Source organism: Schistocerca serialis, chromosome 10, assembly GCF_023864345.2.
Source record: "Schistocerca serialis cubense isolate TAMUIC-IGC-003099 chromosome 10, iqSchSeri2.2, whole genome shotgun sequence".
NCBI classification, from domain to species: Eukaryota; Metazoa; Arthropoda; class Insecta; order Orthoptera; family Acrididae; genus Schistocerca; species Schistocerca serialis.
Genome location: NC_064647.1, coordinates 147,518,538 through 147,540,392, shown reverse-complemented (window position 1 = coordinate 147,540,392; position 21,855 = coordinate 147,518,538). Strand labels below are relative to the sequence as shown.

At 39.7% G+C, this 21,855-nt stretch overlaps 1 protein-coding gene across 1 annotated transcript in view; it reads right to left on the bottom strand.

Moving 5' to 3' along the window:
- Nucleotides 1–21,855, bottom strand: part of LOC126424870 (sushi, von Willebrand factor type A, EGF and pentraxin domain-containing protein 1-like) — a 123,941-nt gene that overhangs the window by 32,424 nt on the left and 69,662 nt on the right. The window contains exons 5-8 of the mRNA XM_050087699.1: nucleotides 19,208–19,429; nucleotides 16,759–16,974; nucleotides 11,769–11,978; nucleotides 3,805–4,118 (exon numbers count right to left, since the gene is read on the bottom strand). Coding sequence (XP_049943656.1) covers nucleotides 3,805–4,118; nucleotides 11,769–11,978; nucleotides 16,759–16,974; nucleotides 19,208–19,429 — 962 coding nt within the window. The remainder of the gene's footprint in view (nucleotides 1–3,804; nucleotides 4,119–11,768; nucleotides 11,979–16,758; nucleotides 16,975–19,207; nucleotides 19,430–21,855) is intronic.

Genomic DNA, 21,855 nt, shown 5'->3' with positions numbered 1-21,855 from the left:
CCAAAGAAAATAACTACGAAATACGGGAAAATACAGGTATCTAAACATTTTAAATATCTTGGTGAACTAATTCAGCCTGTGGCAAAAGGTCATCCAGCCTGCAGGGCTAGAATACAAAAACTAGAGACAGCAACTCACTACTGCAGACAAATGTATTCAAAAAAATGTATATCCAAAAACATTAAACTCAGACACTACCAGACTGTCATTAGACTGCAGATACTATATGCATCAGAAACACTGGCAAATTTTACATACGCAGGACAGATATAAAATCGTGAAAGAAGAATTGTGAGGACAATTCTTGGACACAGGAAAATAACAGATGATCAAGGCAAGTCTGTATACAGACTAAAAAGCAACAAAGAAGTGTATATGAAGTGCAGCAAAATTACAGACGAAATTAGAAAAAGAAGATGCTCCTTTTATGCTCACATCATGAGGATGAACCCGAATAGGCTTACAAAACAAATATTTTCGTACATCGCAAATCTAAAAAATAAAAATTTATGGTTTATCAACACAGAAAGAGATCTAAAAGAAATGGACATAGATCAGGAAACAATATTTAACAGAAACCTTTTTAGAAAAAAACTGAATTCATTCACGGGTTTCGGTGTGAAAATTAAGAAGACTTGTGGAACTAAATGGTCTGAAGAGAGAAAAGCCGCCTTCAGCGCAAGAATGAAAGAAGTGTGGACTGAGAGAAAGAAGACTTCCCAGAAGCGCAAGAAATAACTGTTTTCACAGTCTTTAACGGCCAAATTTGTATAATAATAATAATAATAATAATAATAACAGAAATTCATTTGTCAAGAAAATGTGTAAACCCTTTGGAATATTGTTATTACCGCAAAGTGAAGTAGTAGTGGGCATGCCTCTGACGTGATCGGATGTGTTTTTGTATTTTGGGCAGAACAATGTAGTTTTGGTTTTTTTAATGTGAAAATTCAAAAGACAGCGTTATATTTTAAAATGTGAGATAATAAATTATCATGAAAACATTCTTCAAAATTAATTACATCAATTGGAACCATGAGAATCTAAAATGTCAAAAATTTCAGCTTCAACGATCAGCCCCTAGACGTGAAGAACTGGAGCCAACTACGAGAGAAGAAGATAAATAAAAAGTTTATTGTAAATCTTACTATTCTCGTATTTTCCAAAAAAGAGACTTTACCAGGGAAAATAGCAGTGGTATCAACAAATTGTGGGAGGGGGACATTACAACCTCCACAATTTCAAAGAATGTAATCCAGTCAAACTTTCTCTATATCTACAAATGTGTAAATGTAGGCGACTTTCTTTAACCTATCTTCTAAGCTAACTCACTGTATCAGTACTACCTCAAGAGTTCCTACATTATTCTGGAATGCAAGTGACCTTCTACAAAGTCAGCTACTACCAGTTCACCTGTCTCCAGGTCCCTACTTTGAACCTTTATTATTATTTTGTCCTTCTTGACATCTGAGGGTATTTCAACTGTCTCATATATCTTGCATACAAGTTGAAATAGTTCTGTTATGGCTGGCAGCCCAAGTACCTCTATAATTCTGAGGGAATGTCATCTACTTTACTCAGGGGCTTTGTTTCTATGTAGGCCATTCAGTGTTCCTTAAATTCTTTTCACAGTGTCATATCTCCCAATTCATCTTTGTCTATCTCCTCTTCCCTACCTATAACACTGCCTTCACATTTAGTTTCCTTGTTTAGCCCTTCTACATAATCCTTCCAACTTTCACCTTTCCACTCTTTGTTTAATTCTGGCTTGCCATATGAACTCTTGATATTCATATCCGTGCTTCTGTTTTCTCCAAAGGTCTCTAATTTTTATAGGACATATCTATCTTTCTCCTATCATGCAACAGAAAATCCAGGACAGAATAACAAAAATATTATGAAAAGGATAGACTGCTGCTCACCATACAGAGAAGACATTGAGCCACAGACAGGCACAACACATCCTCTATATGATGAGTAGCAATTTCTACTATTGTGCATATATCTAAAGCTTTCCATTTGTCCTCAATCCATTCCTGTCTAGCCATTTTGAATATTCTGTTGGTCTGATTTTTTAAATGTTTGTATTCCTTTTTGGTCACTCCATTTGTTGCATTTTTGTATTTTTTCCTTTCAACAATTAAATTAAAGCCTCCAAAGTTATTCAGAGGTTTCTACTCAACTTTGTCTTTTTGCCTGTTTGACCCTCTATTGTCTTCACTACTTCATCTCTCAAAGCTACTCATTCTCCTTCTATTGTATTCCTTTGGCATTTCATTTAATCGTTGCCTAACGGTCCATTTTCAAAACTCAACAACTCCCAGTTCTTTCAATCTATGCATGGTGTGTCTCCTTAATTTCCCATCTTCCTAATCCTTTTTTTCCCAGTTTTCATCTGCAGTTCATAAGAAATAAATTATGGTCACAATCAACATCAGCTCCTGGAAATCTTTAGCAATTTAAAATTTAACAATATTATGAAAAGGAAAGTTGCTAATCACCATATGGCAGAGACGCTGAGTCACAGACAGGCACAACAAAAAGACTGTCACAATATAAGCTTTTGGCCAACAAAGCCTTTGTCGAAAATAGATGACACACATACACACAAACGCGACTGACACACACACAGTTCTTCACTGGCTTCAGCTGCCAGAGGCTGCAGTCGTGTGTGTGTGTGTGTGTGTGTGTGTGTGTGTGTGTGTGTGTGTGTGTGTTCTCTATATGATGAGTAGCAACTTTCCTTTTCATAATATTGCTACATTCCGTCCTGGATTTTCCACTGTTTGATTTTTGCAGTTTAAAATTTGGTTTGTATACCTTTGTCTTACCATTATGTAATACACCTGAAGCCTTCCAATGTCTTCACGTATCTTCCACACAAACAAGATTGTTTCATTATTTTTAAACCAATGATAAAATTTTGCTGAGTCCAAAAATCTACCGAGGCATTTCGCCTTTCAATCCTCTCCCCTGCTCCATGTTCTCCTACCATTTTTCCTTCTTGCCCTTTTCCTACTACTGAATTCCAGTCCCTCGACACAATTGAATTTTCGTCTCCCTTAACTATCTGAATATCTTATTTTATTTTGTTACACATTCATTTAGACTCTTCATCTCTGTGGCACTAGTTGGTATATAAACTTGTACTATTGTGGTGGGTGCTGGCTTTGGGTTTACTTAGGCTACTATATTACATTCACTATGCTGTCCATAGTAGCTTAGCTGCATCCCTATTTTCTGATTCATTCTCAGCCTTATTTCCGCAATCCTATATTTGCTTTTATGTTGACACCTTGTACTGGCCTGACCAGAGGTCCGGCTCTTCCTGCCACAGTACTTCACTACTTCCACTATATTCAGCTTCAACCCATCCATCTCTCTTTTTAAATTCTCTAATCTGCCTACCTGACTAAAGGACCTACCATTCCACACACTGACTTGTAGAATGGTAATTTTGTTTTTCTTATGACGACATCCTCCTGAGTAGCCCTCATCCACAGATTCCACAATATTTTACATAAGACGCTACCACAATCATTAAACCTTACAGTAGAGCTGCATGTCCTCAGGAAATATAATGGCTGTTGTTCCCCCTTGCCTTTCGTCCTTTGCTGTGCCAGCACAGCAAGGCTATGTTGGCTGATGTTACAAGGCCAGATTAGTCTATCATCCTGACTGTTGCTGCTGTAACTACTGAACGGAATGCAGCAAAACCCACAGCAGGACGGAAGGTAAGTGTTGGTCAGCAACTATGTCTCATAATTTTGTAGTTCTCCTCAGTTAATGATACAATTTACCAACCTCTCCCAACTGAACTCCATCAGCAAATGCGATAAGGGCGACCCTGTCTGGGTCATGCAATACACCTCCAGATGTGGCAACGCATCCTGTCGGAGAAGAGTGGCGTGGCCCGCCAAGAGAACCAGGTGGTCCGCCACAGCCACCGCGGTGGCCTCCGCCTCCTCCAGTTGACGACGAGGGCGACGGAACTCCGGGGCGTGTCTTGGGCCCCTGGTGGCGACACACCACCACCACACAGACCACGAGCAGGATGAGTGAGACGCCGAGGGCCACTGCGAGGGACACGAGCAGCACACTTGATGTACTCAGGTAGGCTGTTGGAGAAAGTTAAATCACTGTCAGGAGAGATTGGAGAAACTGGCACAAAGTTTATCAAAAGAACAGGGTAGCGACTATTGCATCAAAAGATTTCCCGAACATTTACACCTATGTGATTACTCCATTACTTAAGTGTTTGACAGGCGGTTCATAGAATCACTTTCAGAATTTTTCTCTACTGTTCCATTCTGGAATAGCCCGTGGGAAAAATGAAAGCCTAAATCTTTTTTGTGAGCAGTTATTTCTCTTATTTTACCATGCTGGTCATTTCTCCCTATCTAGGTGAAGTCAAAAGATTATTTTAACATACGGAGGAGAAAGTTGGTGACTGAAATTTTGTGGTTAAAAAAAAATCTCTCACAACAATGAAACAATTCTTTGTCTCAATGATTGCTACTCCAACTCATGTATCATATTCATCTCTCCTCTATTTCTTGATAATTAGTCAGTTAATTAGTTAGTTAGTTACATGTTCTATGGAACATGTGAATTGAGTGTTGCAAATGTGGTTGTACAGTACAAATAGTAGACATGATGTTCCTGACAAATAAGTTACTTGTATAGTAATGTAGTTTTTTGTTCCTTGTGAGGTGGATTGTGGCGAGTCCCCAAACCATCGGAATGCTTGATTTCGGTGGTTGGCCTTGTACCCCCCCATCAGGGTGACTGATTTCACTGTGTGTTTCCATCCAACTGCCTTAATTCTTGTGCAGGCCACTATGTGGCTACTGGCAGAATGCAAGTTCCAACCACTGTAGTAAGGCAAAATGTCCATGAAGTGATAGCGACAGACCCATGGGTATTCACTGAAATCAAGCACCCCAATGGTGACAGGCAACGGGACTCACCGATATCAAGCATCCCAATGGGAACAGAGAACTGTTACATCCATGTAATTGTTCCTGGATCAGGCTACAAATAGTTTCTAACCAGAAACTGAAATGGGTAACCACACTGTTCTGTACAGTCTAATTTACAACCCTAAAGTAAATTTTGAAGACAAATATCATAGGACATAAAAGTTTACATTTACAGTGTAAATGAAAGGAGAATCAAATATGTCAGTTGTTAATTGCATAAACAGGAACACTTGATATTTGTGTCGATTACAGTGCCATATACCACAAATGGAAAACAATGGTTTAAAATTTTTCATTGCTGCATACTGACCTCCTTCCTGAGTCCCTGGCAGCTTTAATATTGGGTAATGCTAAATGACGTGACTTCTCTGAACTTTTGCAATGTTTTGCATCAATACTATTTGGTAAGGATCTCATACCCCACAGCAATACAGTAGAAGAGGATAAGCAAGTGTATTGAAGGCAAGGCAGTCTCTTTAGTACATTTGGTGCGCCTTCTGTCACGCCAGGAAAATGCAATCTATAATTAATCTTCCCCATAACGTTTTCTATGTGATGCATCCAATTTAAGTTGGTCTGAACTTTAATCCCTAGGTATTTAATTGATTTGAAAAGCTTTAAATTTGAGTGATTAAAGGAAGCTTTTTCAGTCATCATGTGAAGGATCTCTTAGTTTTTATTGTTCAGGGTCTAATGCCACTATTTGCACCATGCAGATATCTTCCAAGTTTTTCCAAGAATGAAGTCCTAATTTTATTGAATCAATTTTCGTTATATGTGAGAATAAGTTTTGTTTTACTTTTTTATTTTTTTATTTTACTAGTTTTCACGGCTAAATATTTTTCAAGCTGCCCTGTTGCCAGTTATTATCCCAAGTTCAACTAGGACTGAAAACAAGATATAACATTTGTAACATTCTGGTTAAATTTTAAATGGCAATTCTCTTGTTAGTGCTGTCCATCACTATTCCGTGACAAGGGTGGAACTGTGCAATAAACACAAGTATACAAAAAATCCTGACAGGAACTGCTGCTTCCAACTGTTGCCCACAGAAGATAATACCAATAGCCTCTGATGGAAACAATGCATCCTATTTGAAACCTGAAGCTTTCCACACTGTAGTGCAGCACGCAAGTCCAAGAAAGTTTGCAAAGTACTACTTTGCACTGAAATTACTGAAAGAGAACCAAAGCCTGAATACTCGTTGCTAATGTACAAACGGTGTGTTCACAGATCTGGGTCCACATTTGTATTTTCTTTACAAAGTGATTTTGCTAAATGAGAGCAAATGTAGGGAACAATCCCCAAGAAGATAAGTAGCACAAAAGGTCATAGGACAAGTGGCCAGAGATTGAAGGTGGGGTAAAAGAACTTAAATAGTGTAGGTTTCAATGAATAAAGCACATGAAAACATGCCAGGCAACTCGGTATTTTCTGTGTGTACTAGTGAATATCAGAATCAGTTCAGTCTTAATGAGTGAGCAGGGATTATTGGCAACCACCTTATGGGACCAGTCATCTTTTCACCACACCTCCCAGGAGAGGTGTACTCGCTGTCTCTGTGGGTGACTCTGCCTCCCTGCTGGAAGATGGTGATATGAAGGGTTATGACACTACTACACAATGGTACTCCAGCTGACGTCTATATCTCCATGAAAAGGCATCTCGACAACATCTACCCTGATCAACTGTCCAGTCACACAGCTCGCCTGGTCACTAGACCTTGACCCTTCAGTTTTCTGTCTGTGGGTGCACCTGTCTCATCCTATAAGTGCAGACACTGGAACAACACAGTCTTGATGAGTGTGATACCACTCAGTTGCAGGACAGCACATATGAACTTACACGTCAGTCGCTGCTGCGTCGTGTTCCGGTACACTTAGAGGCTCTCCGGGGCCAGTTCAAACACTTCATCTATGTTGTACTGTACAGATCTGATGAACATCCTGTAGCACAGACACCGTGAATTTCTGGCCATATTTCTGTAACATTTTTTGCTTGTTTCCTGTAGTGCTCCCATTTACCAAAACCACCCTGCATAAATGAAAAAAGATAACCCTTGCTTTTGTGTGATTAAAACTTACAACCAAGTGACAAATTTTGATGTGCAAATTGAAGTCAGTTGTGCTTAGAATCAACTGTGCAATGGGAAGCAGACCTGAATCTCTAAAACCCACAGTCAATAACGAAGATTCTCGACATGGATCAGTGCATCATAAGCAAATGTCATTGAGTGACAAATATTACAATAATTTAATGGACTTCTTCACCTCTTCTTACGCAACCCAACAACTGGCTGTTTCTGGTGAAAAATCTTGAGAGTTTTTTTTAAATAAAATAAGTAAGTACATTTCTCTATGTCTGTCAATGAACAGTTCAACTCCCCTACTCACCAAATGTTCTAGAATTCCCTTAGTCTTTCAGAAATCACTGACATGTCCCTAATTTTCTGGTAAATTCTAAATCCCTGAGAATCACCAATTTCCCAGGTTTTCCAGACAAGTAGCCACCCTGAAGAAAGCAACACAAAATCCATACTGAACAAAATGCTGTAAGTTTTCCCACAAGATTTCAATTGAAAAAGAAAAATACTGTTCATTTTATTTTCTTGTAACAACAATTGGTCAGAATGGAAGCATCAGTTTCAACTGACCAGTGGTTGTCCTTTTTATTTTAACAGTTTATAACAATTTTAAATTATAATGTCAGTAAAGAGGGAGTGAATGAGATTTTCACTCTGCAGTGGACTGTGCGCTGATATGAAGCTTCCTGAAAGATTAAAACTGTGTGCCGGACCGAGACTCGAACTCGGGACCTTTGCCTTTCGCGGGCAAGTGCTCTACCATCTGAATTACCCAAGCACGACTCACGACCCGCCTTCACAGCTTCAATTCTGCCAGTACCGTGTCTCCTACCTTCCAAACTTCACAGAAGCTCTTCTGTGAACCTGCAGGACTAGCACTCCTGGAAGAAAGGATATTGCGGAGACACGGCTTAGCCACAGCCTTGGGGAAGTAAATCTGTGAAGACGGGGCGCGAATCGTGCTTGGGTAGCTCGGATGGTAGAGCACTTGCCCGTGAAAGGCAAAGGTCCCAAGTCCGAGTCTCAGTCCGGCACACAGTTTCAATCTGTTAGGAAGTTTCAAAGAGGGAGTGGTTCATAGGCACATGATGATATGGATATACTAAAGAAGTAAATTATTGAATAGTGGGGGGAAACAAAATGTGTTCTAAACAATGTAATAAAGTACATGTACAGTACCAGATCACTCTTATTTAGCACATTAGTGGATGTTACAATACAGCTGCGGGATACATTTGCAGATGAATTTCATTTAGATAATTGTGCCCGAGTGCCTCAAACTGAAGCCATAAAAAACTTCCAAATCAATTCTAAATAAATTAAACAACAAATGGTGCGGAGTGGAAAATTAGTATGAAACTAGCCCTTGTGCTACAAAATCAAACTCTAATTTTATACACCTTTAAATGGCGTGATAATCTAGTTGAATGGCATGATAATCTAGCTGAACACTAACGAAATGTTCACTTTGCCTGGAAGACTTCAAGAGCCTCATCAGTTCACTTGGAAAGGGGAGGGATGGCATGTTGATAGAATCCTAACAGCACTAACAGCACAGCACGACGAGATGTGGAGATCAATGGGAACAGACTAGATTAGACATGATATGTGAAGTCCTTGGGCACCCAAATGTAAACTGAGGTGGTGCCAGCATGTATATACGTTAACCTAAAAGCTCAGTTCTGCCTGTTTTGCACTTGGAAATCTCATTATGTTCATCTATAGACAGAATTGGTACCATTCTGTCTCTCAATTCTATCCTGTGGAATAATTTTTGGGATCACTGCAGCTACGGTGAAGAAAAGACTTAATCTACACAATTACGCAATAAGAATATTATTGTATAAAGTTGGTAACCGAATATGCCGCAGTGGCGAGCCTTGCATGTCTTGCCTTGTGGGGTGCGTAATGTTGGTAGTACTTTCGAGTCTCGTCTGCACGTATTACATGGACATGCTCTGGTAGGGTGGGGGTAGTAGAGTTACATGTGCACTGCAGCTGTTAGTTGTGTTATCATCTAGTTCTCGTGTAACCTAAGTGTAGTGAAAATGCTTACAACTACAGAGAGCATGCGTTTAGTGGAAGAGGTTTTCCATGCAGGAAGAAACTTTACGAAGCATCTGAGGTGGTAATTTACATTACATTTTCCTGCTTCAAGGTGCACACATTGTGACACTGTACGCGATTTAATTTGCAAATTTTGGACAGCAAAAAGTTCAGTTCATGATGCACCATGAGCTGGGTGGCTCACAGTTTTATAGGACAGAAGCTTGATGACATTTTGGACATCGTGACAACAGAGTCCAAAAAAAAATCGGTGAGGAGATTATTACAGGAGGCTAAAGTCTCTCATACAACAGCACTTAAGGTCATAACCAAAGAATAGGCGATGTGTCCATATGAAATTACTGCAGTGCAATAAATACACTGTATGCAACATGCCAAACAAATTGCTTATTACGAATGGTTTCAGTGATTTGTTAATCAATGTGGAGTTCTTGTTTTAGATTTAACCTTTTTCAGTGATGAGACTGGGTTTCATCTATCAGGCTGCATTAATTCCAAAAATTCACGAATTTGGTCATCAGAAAGTCCACATTCCTTAAGAGAAATACCATTGCATGTAGAGAAAACCAGTGTTTGGATTGGTGAAATGTGAATGCGAACCGTAGGGCTGATCTTTTATGATATTACTGTCATTTCTGATGTCTACCGTTCCCAGATAATTTATCCATTTACTGCCCTGCTGAATGAAAATGAGATTAATCATTCCATTTTCCCAACAAGGCAACACTAGTGCCCAGTCCCTACAACTTATAGATGAAATATTTGGAGATAGAGTAATTACAAAACGTCCCCGGTCCCTGCACTCACCAGCTCTGTCTCCATCAAACTATTTTCTTTGGCATGCGGTTATAACATTTTTGTATCAAAATAAACCGAACACAACAGATGAACTGGAGACGCTGATAACTGATTATCTGCATTCTATTACATTTGAAACACTGGTAAAAGTGTTCACAAATAAATGTAAACATATTGAGCTATGCATTCAAGAAAGAGGAAAACATTTCCAGCACCTACTGTGATATTCGTAAGTACAGTGTATTTAATCATATGTAATTAATTTCATTGTTTTAATTATAATGATATCGAATTCCATTGTCCAACATTACTGCAACCACCAGCATTGAATCCCAGCCCCTAGCTTATACAGCAACACAAATGTGCTGCAACTTTATGTGCCTTGCAAGGTGAGATGTATAGAGCTCGCCACCGTGGAGAGACTTTGCACATGCACTATATTTTCGAGGATTTTGTTAATTTTACACTTACATTCAATACATTTACTCCATAATTATATTTATAGTTAATAACAAAAATGATTTTAGGATGAATTCAGCAATTCACAATAATTATACTGGGAGTAGAAATAAAGTCCACACACACTACCTCTCCCTCTTTAGGGTTCAGAATGAAGTTTTATATTCTGCTCCAAAAGTCTAAAAGGTCATAGGTAGATATAAGACAGGATATTGAACATCAAAATATTTTTTAAAAAAAGTAAAAGAATATCTCATTAGGCAACCCTTCAACAAGATACAGTAGGTGGACAAAAATATGGATACAGCAGAAACACAAGACATGGATAAATGCTGGTCTTGTATGGTTTTCAAAGGAATCTTACAAAGTACCATTCTTATTGGAAAATAGTGGTAAGTTCAGGTAACAATGATGAAGGTGGGTCACGCACAGTTCTCTCCAAAGTAGATCACAGAGGCTCGATAATACTGAGATCTGGCGAATGTGGTGTCTGGGAGAAATGCACCAATTTATCCTTTTACTCACAAAACAAGTCCCGGATGGTGCGAACAGTGTGAACAGCGGGCCTGTTGTCTCTGAGCACAGCATCACCATTCATGAACAAACTTTGTACCGTGACACGTACCTGATCAGACAAATTGGTCACATAATTCTTGACAGTAATGCGACCTTGCACAGTAACTATGAGGACCACAGAATGTCCTGATATGTCTGCCGAAATCACCACTGAACTACTGCCATGTTTCACTACTGGAATATATACTTTGGACTCAGCAATGTAAATTCTGCCAAACTCTTAATATTTCTCTCAGACAAATCCTAGTTTTGACAGTATACAAACATCTAATAGTAATGTGCAAAGCTAAAATGCTTTGTTTGAAATATCAGATAATAGCAGCAGCTGTGTAATACAGGTGGAGGAACAATAGTTTCTGTCAAAGTTGCCAATATTTGCTAACACGCACTTATAAAGTAATACAGAAGTAATTACCATCATTATCAGTGTGAGTAGGTTAGTACTAGTCACAATTTGTTGTTAGGGCACTTTACAGAAGTATCCAGCAGTGGTGGCTCCTGCATGTTAATGTACAACTCGACTTGTTCTACACCCTTTAAGTTCCGCAGCCATGATGGGACTGATGAAACATGATGTGTGAATGAATGAATGAATGAATGAATGAATGAATGTACAAGGAGAGTCAGTAAACAACACGTAGAAAGAGAAGGACTAGGGTGATCAGACTTAACATGCTCATTTCTGACATGCAAATGGGTCTAGTGATGCACAAACAACAGCAAAATGACAAGAGTACCTTATCGATGCATCAAAGAGAAACAGGATGACAGAAGGGGCAGAGCATGTATTTACGGTTACATACCGTAAGGTTGTGGATCAGCTCTGCACGTCGGCAACAGGGAAGGCTCCCAGAGGCCGGAGGGATTGCAGGTGATGATGTGTTCCCCCTCCAGCATGTATCCCTGGAAGCAGCTGTAGCTCACCGACGACCCCACGGGGTACGAAGTCTCCGATGTCGGCGAGGACATCGTGCTGTGCTCCACGAGCGGTGGAGGCGGACAGCCGGCAAGTGCTGCAATGAAGAAGGGAACTGCTCGTACACCGGCACCGCGGAACATTATCCATTATGACTCGATGCCGTACTTTCGGGTGTGGGGCTTACTTGTGGGTTCCATTTTTACGCACAGTATTTTCGTGACCGAATGGAGCGTCTTTATCAGTTTCTGTGACCTGTACCATTATTTACACTCGCTGCCCAAATTAAAACCTCAGCCCCCGTTTATTAGGTTTTCTGACATTCCAACAGAATGTGAGAAGGAGGAGAGCTGTGACGAACATCGGCGACACACTGATTAATGTAACCCAGCATTTCAGCTATTGCCGAGCACACTACCTCGAGTGTATTCGTGAAACGAAAAACGACAAGAGCAGTACTGCAGTGCAAGTGCCGATTTTCAGGGAGAGCGTAATAAGGTAGTCTACCAAAATAAAGATGTGGGAAGACTTGTTCAACCGTAACCGAGATCTCAATTTAAACTAGACATGAGGTCCGACACGCAGTATGTTAAGGTCTCAGTAGCCATCTCATCCACGAGAGCCAGAAAATGCAAAGAGAATACATGTTTCAAGGGGTAACAGAGCAGGCTCTGAAAAAGGAGCATTAAAGCATTTAGCAGGCAGTAAGAGTGGTACGAAACTGGCAACGCTTCAGTCTGGAGTCCAGGCTAAAGGACTCTTAACACGGCTGATGACAACACAAGAAGACAACTGGATCACTGTCAAAATATTTTGTATATAATGGAAACAACTTGGCTACACACCCAGAAATACACCATTAATCAATGACGCTGAGCAAATGTGACAGAATAAAGTTCAGTTACATAGCTATGTCAAGTGTACAGAAATGCAGTACCACCAAACTGTAAACTGAAGCAAGTCGGTTCTCAAATGGTTCACAACCATTACCTGTCGTACACAAAGATGAAACATACAGCTGGTGCCAAACTGAACACTGAGTTGCAGCACAGGATTCATACTCAACGCCAGTGACAGTTGAAAAATAAAGTTATGAAATTTCAGGAAATAAGAGCTTTTGACTGAAAAACAGAAGTAAAATGCAATATTATTGTTTGCATGGAGCAACTTACTACAGCAACAGTAACAACAACAACAACAACAACAACAACCCATTTCACTACACAGACAGATCCTTTTGGCTACAGTGAGAACCTTCATTGCAATATTTATGTGACATGGAACCCTTTGACGGAGGAGAATAAAAGGATTATTTTTTAACTGCAGATAATTGATCTTAGAAGAAAGAAAGCGTGATGAGTGGATGTAGTATCCTTTTTTGAGTCATCAATCTTCTGGCTGGTTTGATGCGGCTCACCCCAAATTTCTCTTGTGTGCCAATCTCTTCATCTTAGAGTAGCACTTGCAACCTACGCCCTCAATTATTTGCTGGATTTATTGCAGTCTCTGTCTTCCTCTACAGTTTTTGCCGTTTTACCCTCTACAGCTCCCTCTAGTACCATGGAACTCATTCCCTGATGTCCTAACAAATGTCCTATCATCCCGTCCCTTCTCCTTGTCAGTGGTTTCGACATACTCCTTTCTTCTCCGATTCTGCGCAGAACCTCCTCAAAGCTAATTTTCAACATTTGTCTGTAGTACATCTCAAATGCCTTGATTCTCTTCTCTTCCGGTTTTCCCACAGTCCATGTTTCACTGCCATTCTGTGTTCCAAACACACAAACTCAGAGAAATTTTTTCCTCAAATTAAGGTCTATGTTTGATACTAGCAGACTTCTCTTGCCAGGAATGTCCTTTTTGCCAGTGCTAAACTGCTTTTGATGTCCTCCATGTTCCACCATTGGTTATTTTGCTGCTTAGGTTGTAGAATTCCTTTACTTCATCTGCTTCATGACTGTCAATCCTGATGCTAAGTTTCTTGCTTCTGCCACTTCTCATTACTTTTGTCTTTCTTTTATTTACTCTCAATCCATATTCTGCACTGATTAAACTGTCAATTACGTTCAGGAGATCTTGTAATGATTCTTCTTCACATTCACTCAGGATAGCAATGTCATCAACTAATGTTACAACTGATATCCTTTCACCTTGAATTTTAATTCCACTCCTGAACCTTTCCTTTATTTCCATCATTGCTTCTTCGGTGTACAGATTCCATAGTACGGGCAAAAGACTACATCCCTGTCTTATACCCTTTTTAATCTGAGCACTTCGTTCCTGGTCGTCCACTATTATTATTCCCTCTTGGCTCTAGTACATATTGTATATTACCCATCTCTCCCTGTAGCTTATCCGTATTATTTTCAGAATTTCAAACATTCTGCACAATTTTACATTGCTAAACACTTTTTCAGGTCAACAAATCCCGTGAACGTGTCTTGTAGGCTCTCGCAGTCTTCGGCATTGTGTGGATGATATTTTCCCAAAAGTCAGATGGTATGTCACCAGACTTTTATGTTCTACACAACAATGTGAATAGTTGTTCTGTTGCCACTTCCCCCAATGATTTTAGAAATTCTGATGGAATGTTGTCTATCCCTTCTGCCTTATTTGATCGTAAGGCCTCCAAAGCTCTTTTAAATTCTGATTGTAATACTGGAGCTCTTATCTCTTCTAAATCGACTCCACTTTCTTCTTCTATCACATCAGACAAATCTTCCACCTCATAAAGGCCTTCAATATACTCTTCCCACCTACCACTCTCTCATCTGTTTTTAACAGTGGAATTCCTGTTGCATTCTTAATGCTGCCACCCTTGCTTTTAACTTCACCGAAGGTTGTTTTGGCTGTCCTATATGCTGAATCAGTCCTTTCAACAATCATTTCTTTCTTGATTTCTTGTCATTTTTCATGCAGCCATTTCGTCTTAGCTTTCTTGTACTTCCTATTTATTTCATTCCTCAGCGACCTGTATTTCTGTATTCCTGAACAAGAAGAAAAAAAAATTAGAGCAATTGAAAAAGCTAAATGGTGATTAAAACAATGTACCTAAAAAGGAATTGAAATAATAAAGTTATGTTTAATTCAGTTAATTGAAAGAAAATAATGACTAGTCATTTTGAAAATGATTTAAAAATATGAAGTGAGATACCACTAATGAGATTTGAACCATTAACCTTTTGCATAGAAGCTTAGCCATTATGCTGTGCAACTGATCTACTGAATATTACTTTTTCACAGCTGTATAACATCATGTGAAATTCCAAATTTTTTTTTTGTCAATTACTCACAAAAAGGGGTCCGCCAAGGTGAATGGCTGCATGGTGTGATATCTGAGTCCTTAACCTACATCACTATACAGCAAATTTCAAAAAGTCAATCCCACCACTGGGTGCCTCTCCTTGTGAGCCACTGAGAAATATGGCCTAGAATTTCTATAGCTACATCCACACTCTGCAGACTATTGAAGCACATGGCAGAGGGTACACCCCCTGTACCAGGTATAAGGGCTGTGTCCCATTCTGTACAGAGTGTGGGAAGATTTACAGTTTAAATGTCTCTGTACGTGCTGTAAACAATCTAATCTTGTCCTTACCATCCCCATGAAAATTCTACTGGAGGCTAGTAGTATATTCCCGTGAAACTTTGTAATGGGCTTTCCTGGGATAGGTTGTGTGTATCTTAACGTGTCTGCCCATTCAGTTTCTTTATCATCTTCATGCCACTCTCCAACAGGTACGACAAACCTGTCACAATTCGTGCTGCCCTTCTCTGTATAAATTCATTATCTCTTGTTATTCCTACTTGGTATGGGTTTCACACACTTGAGCAATATTCTAGGATGGGTTGCACAAGTGATTTGTAACCAATCTCCTTTGCAGACTGATTGCATTTCCCCAAGTATTCCCCCAATAAACTGAAGACTGAAACCTGATCTACCTACAACTGAGCCAATGCAATCGTTCCCTTTCCTACCCCTACAAAGTGCTACACCCAGGTACGAGTCAACCTATTCCAACTGTGATTCACTGATGTAAGTCATACAACACCATGTTTTGCCATTTTGTGAAGTGCACAATTTTACATTTTGGAACATTTAAAGCAAGTCGTAAATCTCTGCACCACTTTGAAATCTTTAGCCCTGAATCTAATCACAAATTTTGCTCGATTTAATGCGACACTGGGTGGGCGAAGCTTCAAGTATGTGGGGAGTGTAATGCAGGAAAATGAAAGACATGACAAAGAGACAAGGGAATGTGCAAGGCAAACTGACAGCTGTATGAGATGTGCGAGAGGAATGATATGGGAGAAAGAATTCTCCCAATAAAAATTAGAAGGCGATATAACAAATGTGTTACATAACAGTCGCGTTGCATGCTGCAGAAACCTGGATCATGAAGAAAATAGAAAAAACTAAGGTGTGTGGGCAAGTGAAATGAAGATTTTGAGAAGTCACAAAGGACTAACAAAAATGGAAAAATGAGAAATTAAAAGAACTGGGGAAGTAACATTTGAGGAACTCTTACAAGGAAAGATTGAGTAAGAAAGATAAAAAGTGAAGAGAATGTATGAGACAAGTATGCCTAGGAAGAGGCACTAGATGAAGCTGGAGGGCACAAGACTGAATGACAAGGGGGTAAAAGGAGTGGAAGACAGCATCCACGAAAGACAAGGCTGGGTCAGAATAGTGACAGATATGGTGGGGAGACTAGAGAAGATGGAGATTATTGTTGTTGTTATTATTATTATTATTATTATTATTATTATTATTATTATTACCATTATCATTATCATTATACTATGCTGCATATGTAATACATTTTATTGATATTCTCTCCCCCCCTCCCCCCCCCCCCCCCTCCCCCTTTGCTACGTACCGTAAAGCTGTTCCTCAAGTTTGCAGGAAGGCAGTGTGGCCGGTTCCCAACAGCCAGTAGCAGCACAGGTCAAAGTTCTTTCGCCTTCAAGAAAATAACCGGTGCCACAGCTGTAGCTAACAGACGATCCCACAGGATATGATGATTCTCTCGGTGGCAGTGGTGTCAGAGTGCCGTGTTGCACATACGGTGGTGGTGGACAGTCTGAAACTGGTTCTGTAAAAGAGAAGCAAACTTGAATGTCTGTCTCTTTCAGCTTGATGAATGAATGCTTTAGACAGAAAACATCCTCCAGTAAGAATAATCACACTATTTATAGACCACCAACAACTAAAAGTACGTGAACTTGCATCTTATAAAGTTAGAAATTTTTCCAAAACTTAACACAATAGCATTTTAAAATAGTTTTTAATTCTAAGTTAATCTATTGCTTAATAACATACATTAATTTATCTTTGTGATCTGTGGTTGAAGAAATTTGGCAACCCGACACATTCGTACATGGGGTGCTCCACAACTGATATTCAGGCTTCTAGAGGTGTCTGAGGGAATTTAATAGTTGACGGTTTGGTAAAGAACCCATGTCTTGGAATGTACCATTTGGATACAAAATAAGTTTGAAGATCGGATCACTTTGAAATCTCTCACTTCACTGTACGCAAGACGGCACTGTTGTCAGTTCCTGTTGTAATTATGAAATCGCATACCAATTTTGTTTGAGCACCACAGCTGAGAGAAACTTGTACATTTGCAAATACAGTCTGATTAAAATTACTTGTTAGCTGGCACCTCATACGTCTCACTACAGTGTTGTCAAATTGACTGCCGGTTGCCATTTGGTTATAGGGGACACACAAGCATGCAGTAGTTGTGCAGAAATGAGAAAGCTTGCACCGGATAAAGCAGTGTGGAGGGCTGCACTAAACTAATTTTTGGACTGAAATGGAACCACCACCACAACAACAACAACACATACAGACATCATGACACCAAGTGTTAATCAACTCTCATACACAGAAAAATCAGACAATCTGCCACGTATTTAATGTCAGCTGAATTTCTTTAGCTTATGTAAAGCATGACTTAATGAACATGCACATGCTGTTAATTATATGGCAATTTTTCTGGTTTTTGGTGTATGATATTCAAGAAATATTTGTACCCTGATGTGTATTGTTGTTGTGATCTTCAGTCTGAAGAATGACTGGTCTATTTATTTATTTATTATTCATTCAAGTGACATCTCACAATGGTCTAGGATTTGTAAGACAATACAATGCCTATCAGTGGGCCAAATAATCTACAGCATACATAACACACTTTAAGACAGTATGAAAGGTAGCCTACAAGCATAGAACACTCTCAATGCTATTCTATTGTGTGTAATCTTCGTCACATATGTGTAGCTACTGGAACCTACATTCGCTTAAACCTGTTTACGGTAGTAGAGCCTTTGTTTCCCTATGCAATTTTTGCCACATCGTTTGCTCCTCCATTACTACACCAATGATTTCTTGGTGCCTCAAGATGGGTCCTAACAACCTGTCTTTTCTTTTAGTCAGGTTGTGTCATAAATTTCTTGTTGCATCAGTCTGATTCAGTATCATCTCATTAGTTTAAAAGCCACATTCTGCTTCTGTGTAAAGTTACACTCGAGGTTCTTGTGTAAGCACTGTTAATTCTACACATTTTCATGTGTGACTGTTGATAATGGGTTTGTCCCAAAATGAGCCCATCTGTTAGTAAATATCAGTCCAGCTGTACAATGTCTGTGAATATCAAGTCCTTGACAAAATACCCATTGGCTTGAAGGCACAATGCCCAACAAATATTCAATGTGACCTACAGCCCTACATAACTAAATGCCTCTTTCTTAGCTCACAAGTGGGCACGCCATTTTTCATAACACGACTGGGCACTGTGTACACATCTAAAGAATAGGTGTCTTTATGTTACCTAGGTAAACATGTATGAACAAAATTACAGTTTAACCTTAGTTAATTAAACAATAATAAACAAAACGAACATCAGATAACATAAATAACTGTTTAATTAAACAATAATAAAATAAATTTTTACTGTATCACTTGGTTGCCACACACAAGAGTTACCTCACACCAGAAGCATTAAACAGAGCAATTGCAACAGATCCCCCCCCCCCCCCTTCCCTCCCCCCCCCCCCCCCCCCACCACTACCACTTATTTGGCTACTAATTATCTCATGCATAACTGCCCCATTGTGAGATTGTGCTGCTAGCTCAGAACCTGGGTTATCTTCTTGCTCAGATCATAAACTTTTTTCTCACCTAGCTTGTTATTTGTGATACAGGAGAACACGCTCAAGGGTTAGTAGAAAGGTTATGAGCACCAGAAGTTATGAGACGCACAGAGTTACAAGATTTCCACACAATAGCACCAGACTGCTCCTGCTCGACACCTCGACACTCACCGCAGATCGGCAGTGAGCCCACCCAGGAACCCTGCTCACAGTACAGCACGGCTGGCACGCAGGGTGCAGCGGGATCCCGGTAGCCTTCGCGGCACCTCACCTCCAGCCGAGCACCCGAACCCGCATTGTTGGCCGTCTGTGGCCCGTCTAGGACGGACACCTGTGTGTGGTGCAGAGTTGGGGCCGGCGGACAGACCGGCAGTGGCAGCTCGGGTGCAACATCTGCAAAAGGAATGGGCACGATAAGCGGAGGTCTGCACAGACACAGATGTCGGTAGAAACTACACAGTAAAAGGTACTGCCACACTGACACAGACCTCCACTAATGTATCTGTGGAAAATCCTTTTCTTTCTTACGTTATACATGTGCTATATATATTTGCAATTGCAAATAGCGGCACAAAATAGCAGCTTTAATACAGCTAAATCCCTGAAGTCTGCACATATTCTTGGATTGCTTACGATGAGCAGGTTTAGTGAAAGTCTGCTTTTGTCCACATTTTCCAACCACGATCAATTTACTTACAGCCATTCATTAAGGTATGTTTTCACGAGATGTGAAAACATTCATGAACGAGGACCTGGTGACATCACAGTGTGGAATTCCACGTGTCACTACCTTGCGAAGTGTGAAAGGAAGAATCTGCCATGTCAGATTTTTGCCTAGTGGAGAGGAATGTGGCGAATGAGATGTAGCATCAGTTTTATGTTACAAAAAGAACTTAGGAGTCACTATACTGCAGTAAGTCATCTCGAATTCCGTATTTGAAGACTTACAGCATATGTGGCATAAACAGATGCTGTTTCAAAGCACCTCTCAAAAGTGCTTTGTTTTATGTTTGATTTGTTATAATAAAGGAAACTATGCCCTGTGAAAATCGCATTGCTTTTGGTACAATTTGAATAGTTAAATACCAAATTACTACATTTGTAGTTACACCCATTCTACAACATATAACTTAGGCACTACTTTCATACCAAAGATTCAGTCTACTTGACAGCATCAAAGTATAAAGAGAAATGTAGCAGGTTCGCTTGTAGCTATTTCCAATCTGTTTTTTGACCTTTTGTTTTCTAATATATTCTGGAACTATCTTATTAATTTAACGGAAGTATTATCTTCCACAGTGAATGTATTTATTTAATTAATGTATTCGCTGCAGGTTTTACAGACTGCCCCATGTTAATATCTTGCTGATAAATATCCTTTTCAATCACAGTAAGAACCTTCAAAAACATCTCCTCTTCCATTTGAACAAAACTAGGAAACAAATCAAAATCTTCAAGTCTATGTGATGAAGTACATAACTTCCGAAAGACAGCAGTCAATACAACATCTAGAATACGGATATTCTGACGGATATTCTGCATGAGCAAACTGACTTTAGACACGACAGTTTGAATATATTCTATTAGGTTAGCGCCTGCTGTTTCACTCACATAAGACTGTATGGTTCTGCTCAGGTTTTTTGGTTTTTCATTAATTAAATTTGTTTGTTGTTCACAAACTGCAACACCTTCTAAGACTTTCATGATAATTAAGGCCATACAAGCATGGTCTTTTCCAAAAGTACTTCTGACCAAAAACTGACTTTGGTACGTGTAGTCCAATGTCTTTTGCATTCTTGTGGTGATATTTCTGTAGAAACTTTTATCTCCTAATACATAATTCTTTACATGCAACCCAGAAGTGAAATACAGATTTTCATAGATTTAGCTTTAAATTCCCCCCCTCCCATGAACAATGAACCTTGCCACTGGTGGAGAGGCTTGCGTGCTTCAGCGATACAGATAGCCACAGCGTAGGTGCAACCACAATGGAGGGGTATCTATTGAGAGGCCAGACAAACATGTGGTTCCTGAAGAGAGGCAGCAGCCTTTTCGGTAGTTGCAGGGGCGACAGTCTGAATGATTGACTGATCTGGCCTTGTAAAATTAACCAAAACGGCCTTGCTCTGCTGGTACTGTGAATGGCTGAAAGCAAGGGGAAACAACAACTATAATTTTTCCTGAGGGCATGCAGCTATACTGTATGGTTAAATGATGATAGCGTCCTCTTGGGTAAAATAGTCCCCCATTCAGATCTTCGAGCAGGAACTACCCAGGAAGATGTCGTTATCAGCAGAAAGAAAACTGGCATTCTACAGATCAGAGTGTGGAATGTCAGATCTGTTAATCAGGTAGTTAGGTTGGAAAATTTAATAAGGGAAATGAATAAGTTAAAGTTAGATATCGTGGGAATTCGTGAAGTTCAGTGGCAGGAGGAACAAGATTTCTGATCAGGTGAATACAGGATTGTAAACACAAAATCAAATAGGGGAAATGCAGGAGTAGGTTTAATAATGAATTAAAAAAAAAGGAGTGCGAGTAAGCTATTATGAAAAGCATAGTGAATGCATTATTGTATCCAAGATAGACACAAAACCCACACCTTCCACAGTAGTACAAGTTTATATGCCAAATAGCTCCACAGATGATGATGAAACTGAAGAAATGTATGATGCGATCAAAGAAATTACTCAGATAGTGAAGGGAAACAAAAATTTGGTAGTCACAGGGGACTGGAGTTCAACAGTAGGAAAAGGAAGAGAAGGAGAAGTAGTAGTAGAATATGACTGGGGAGGGGTGGGGGGGGGGGGGGGGTAAGG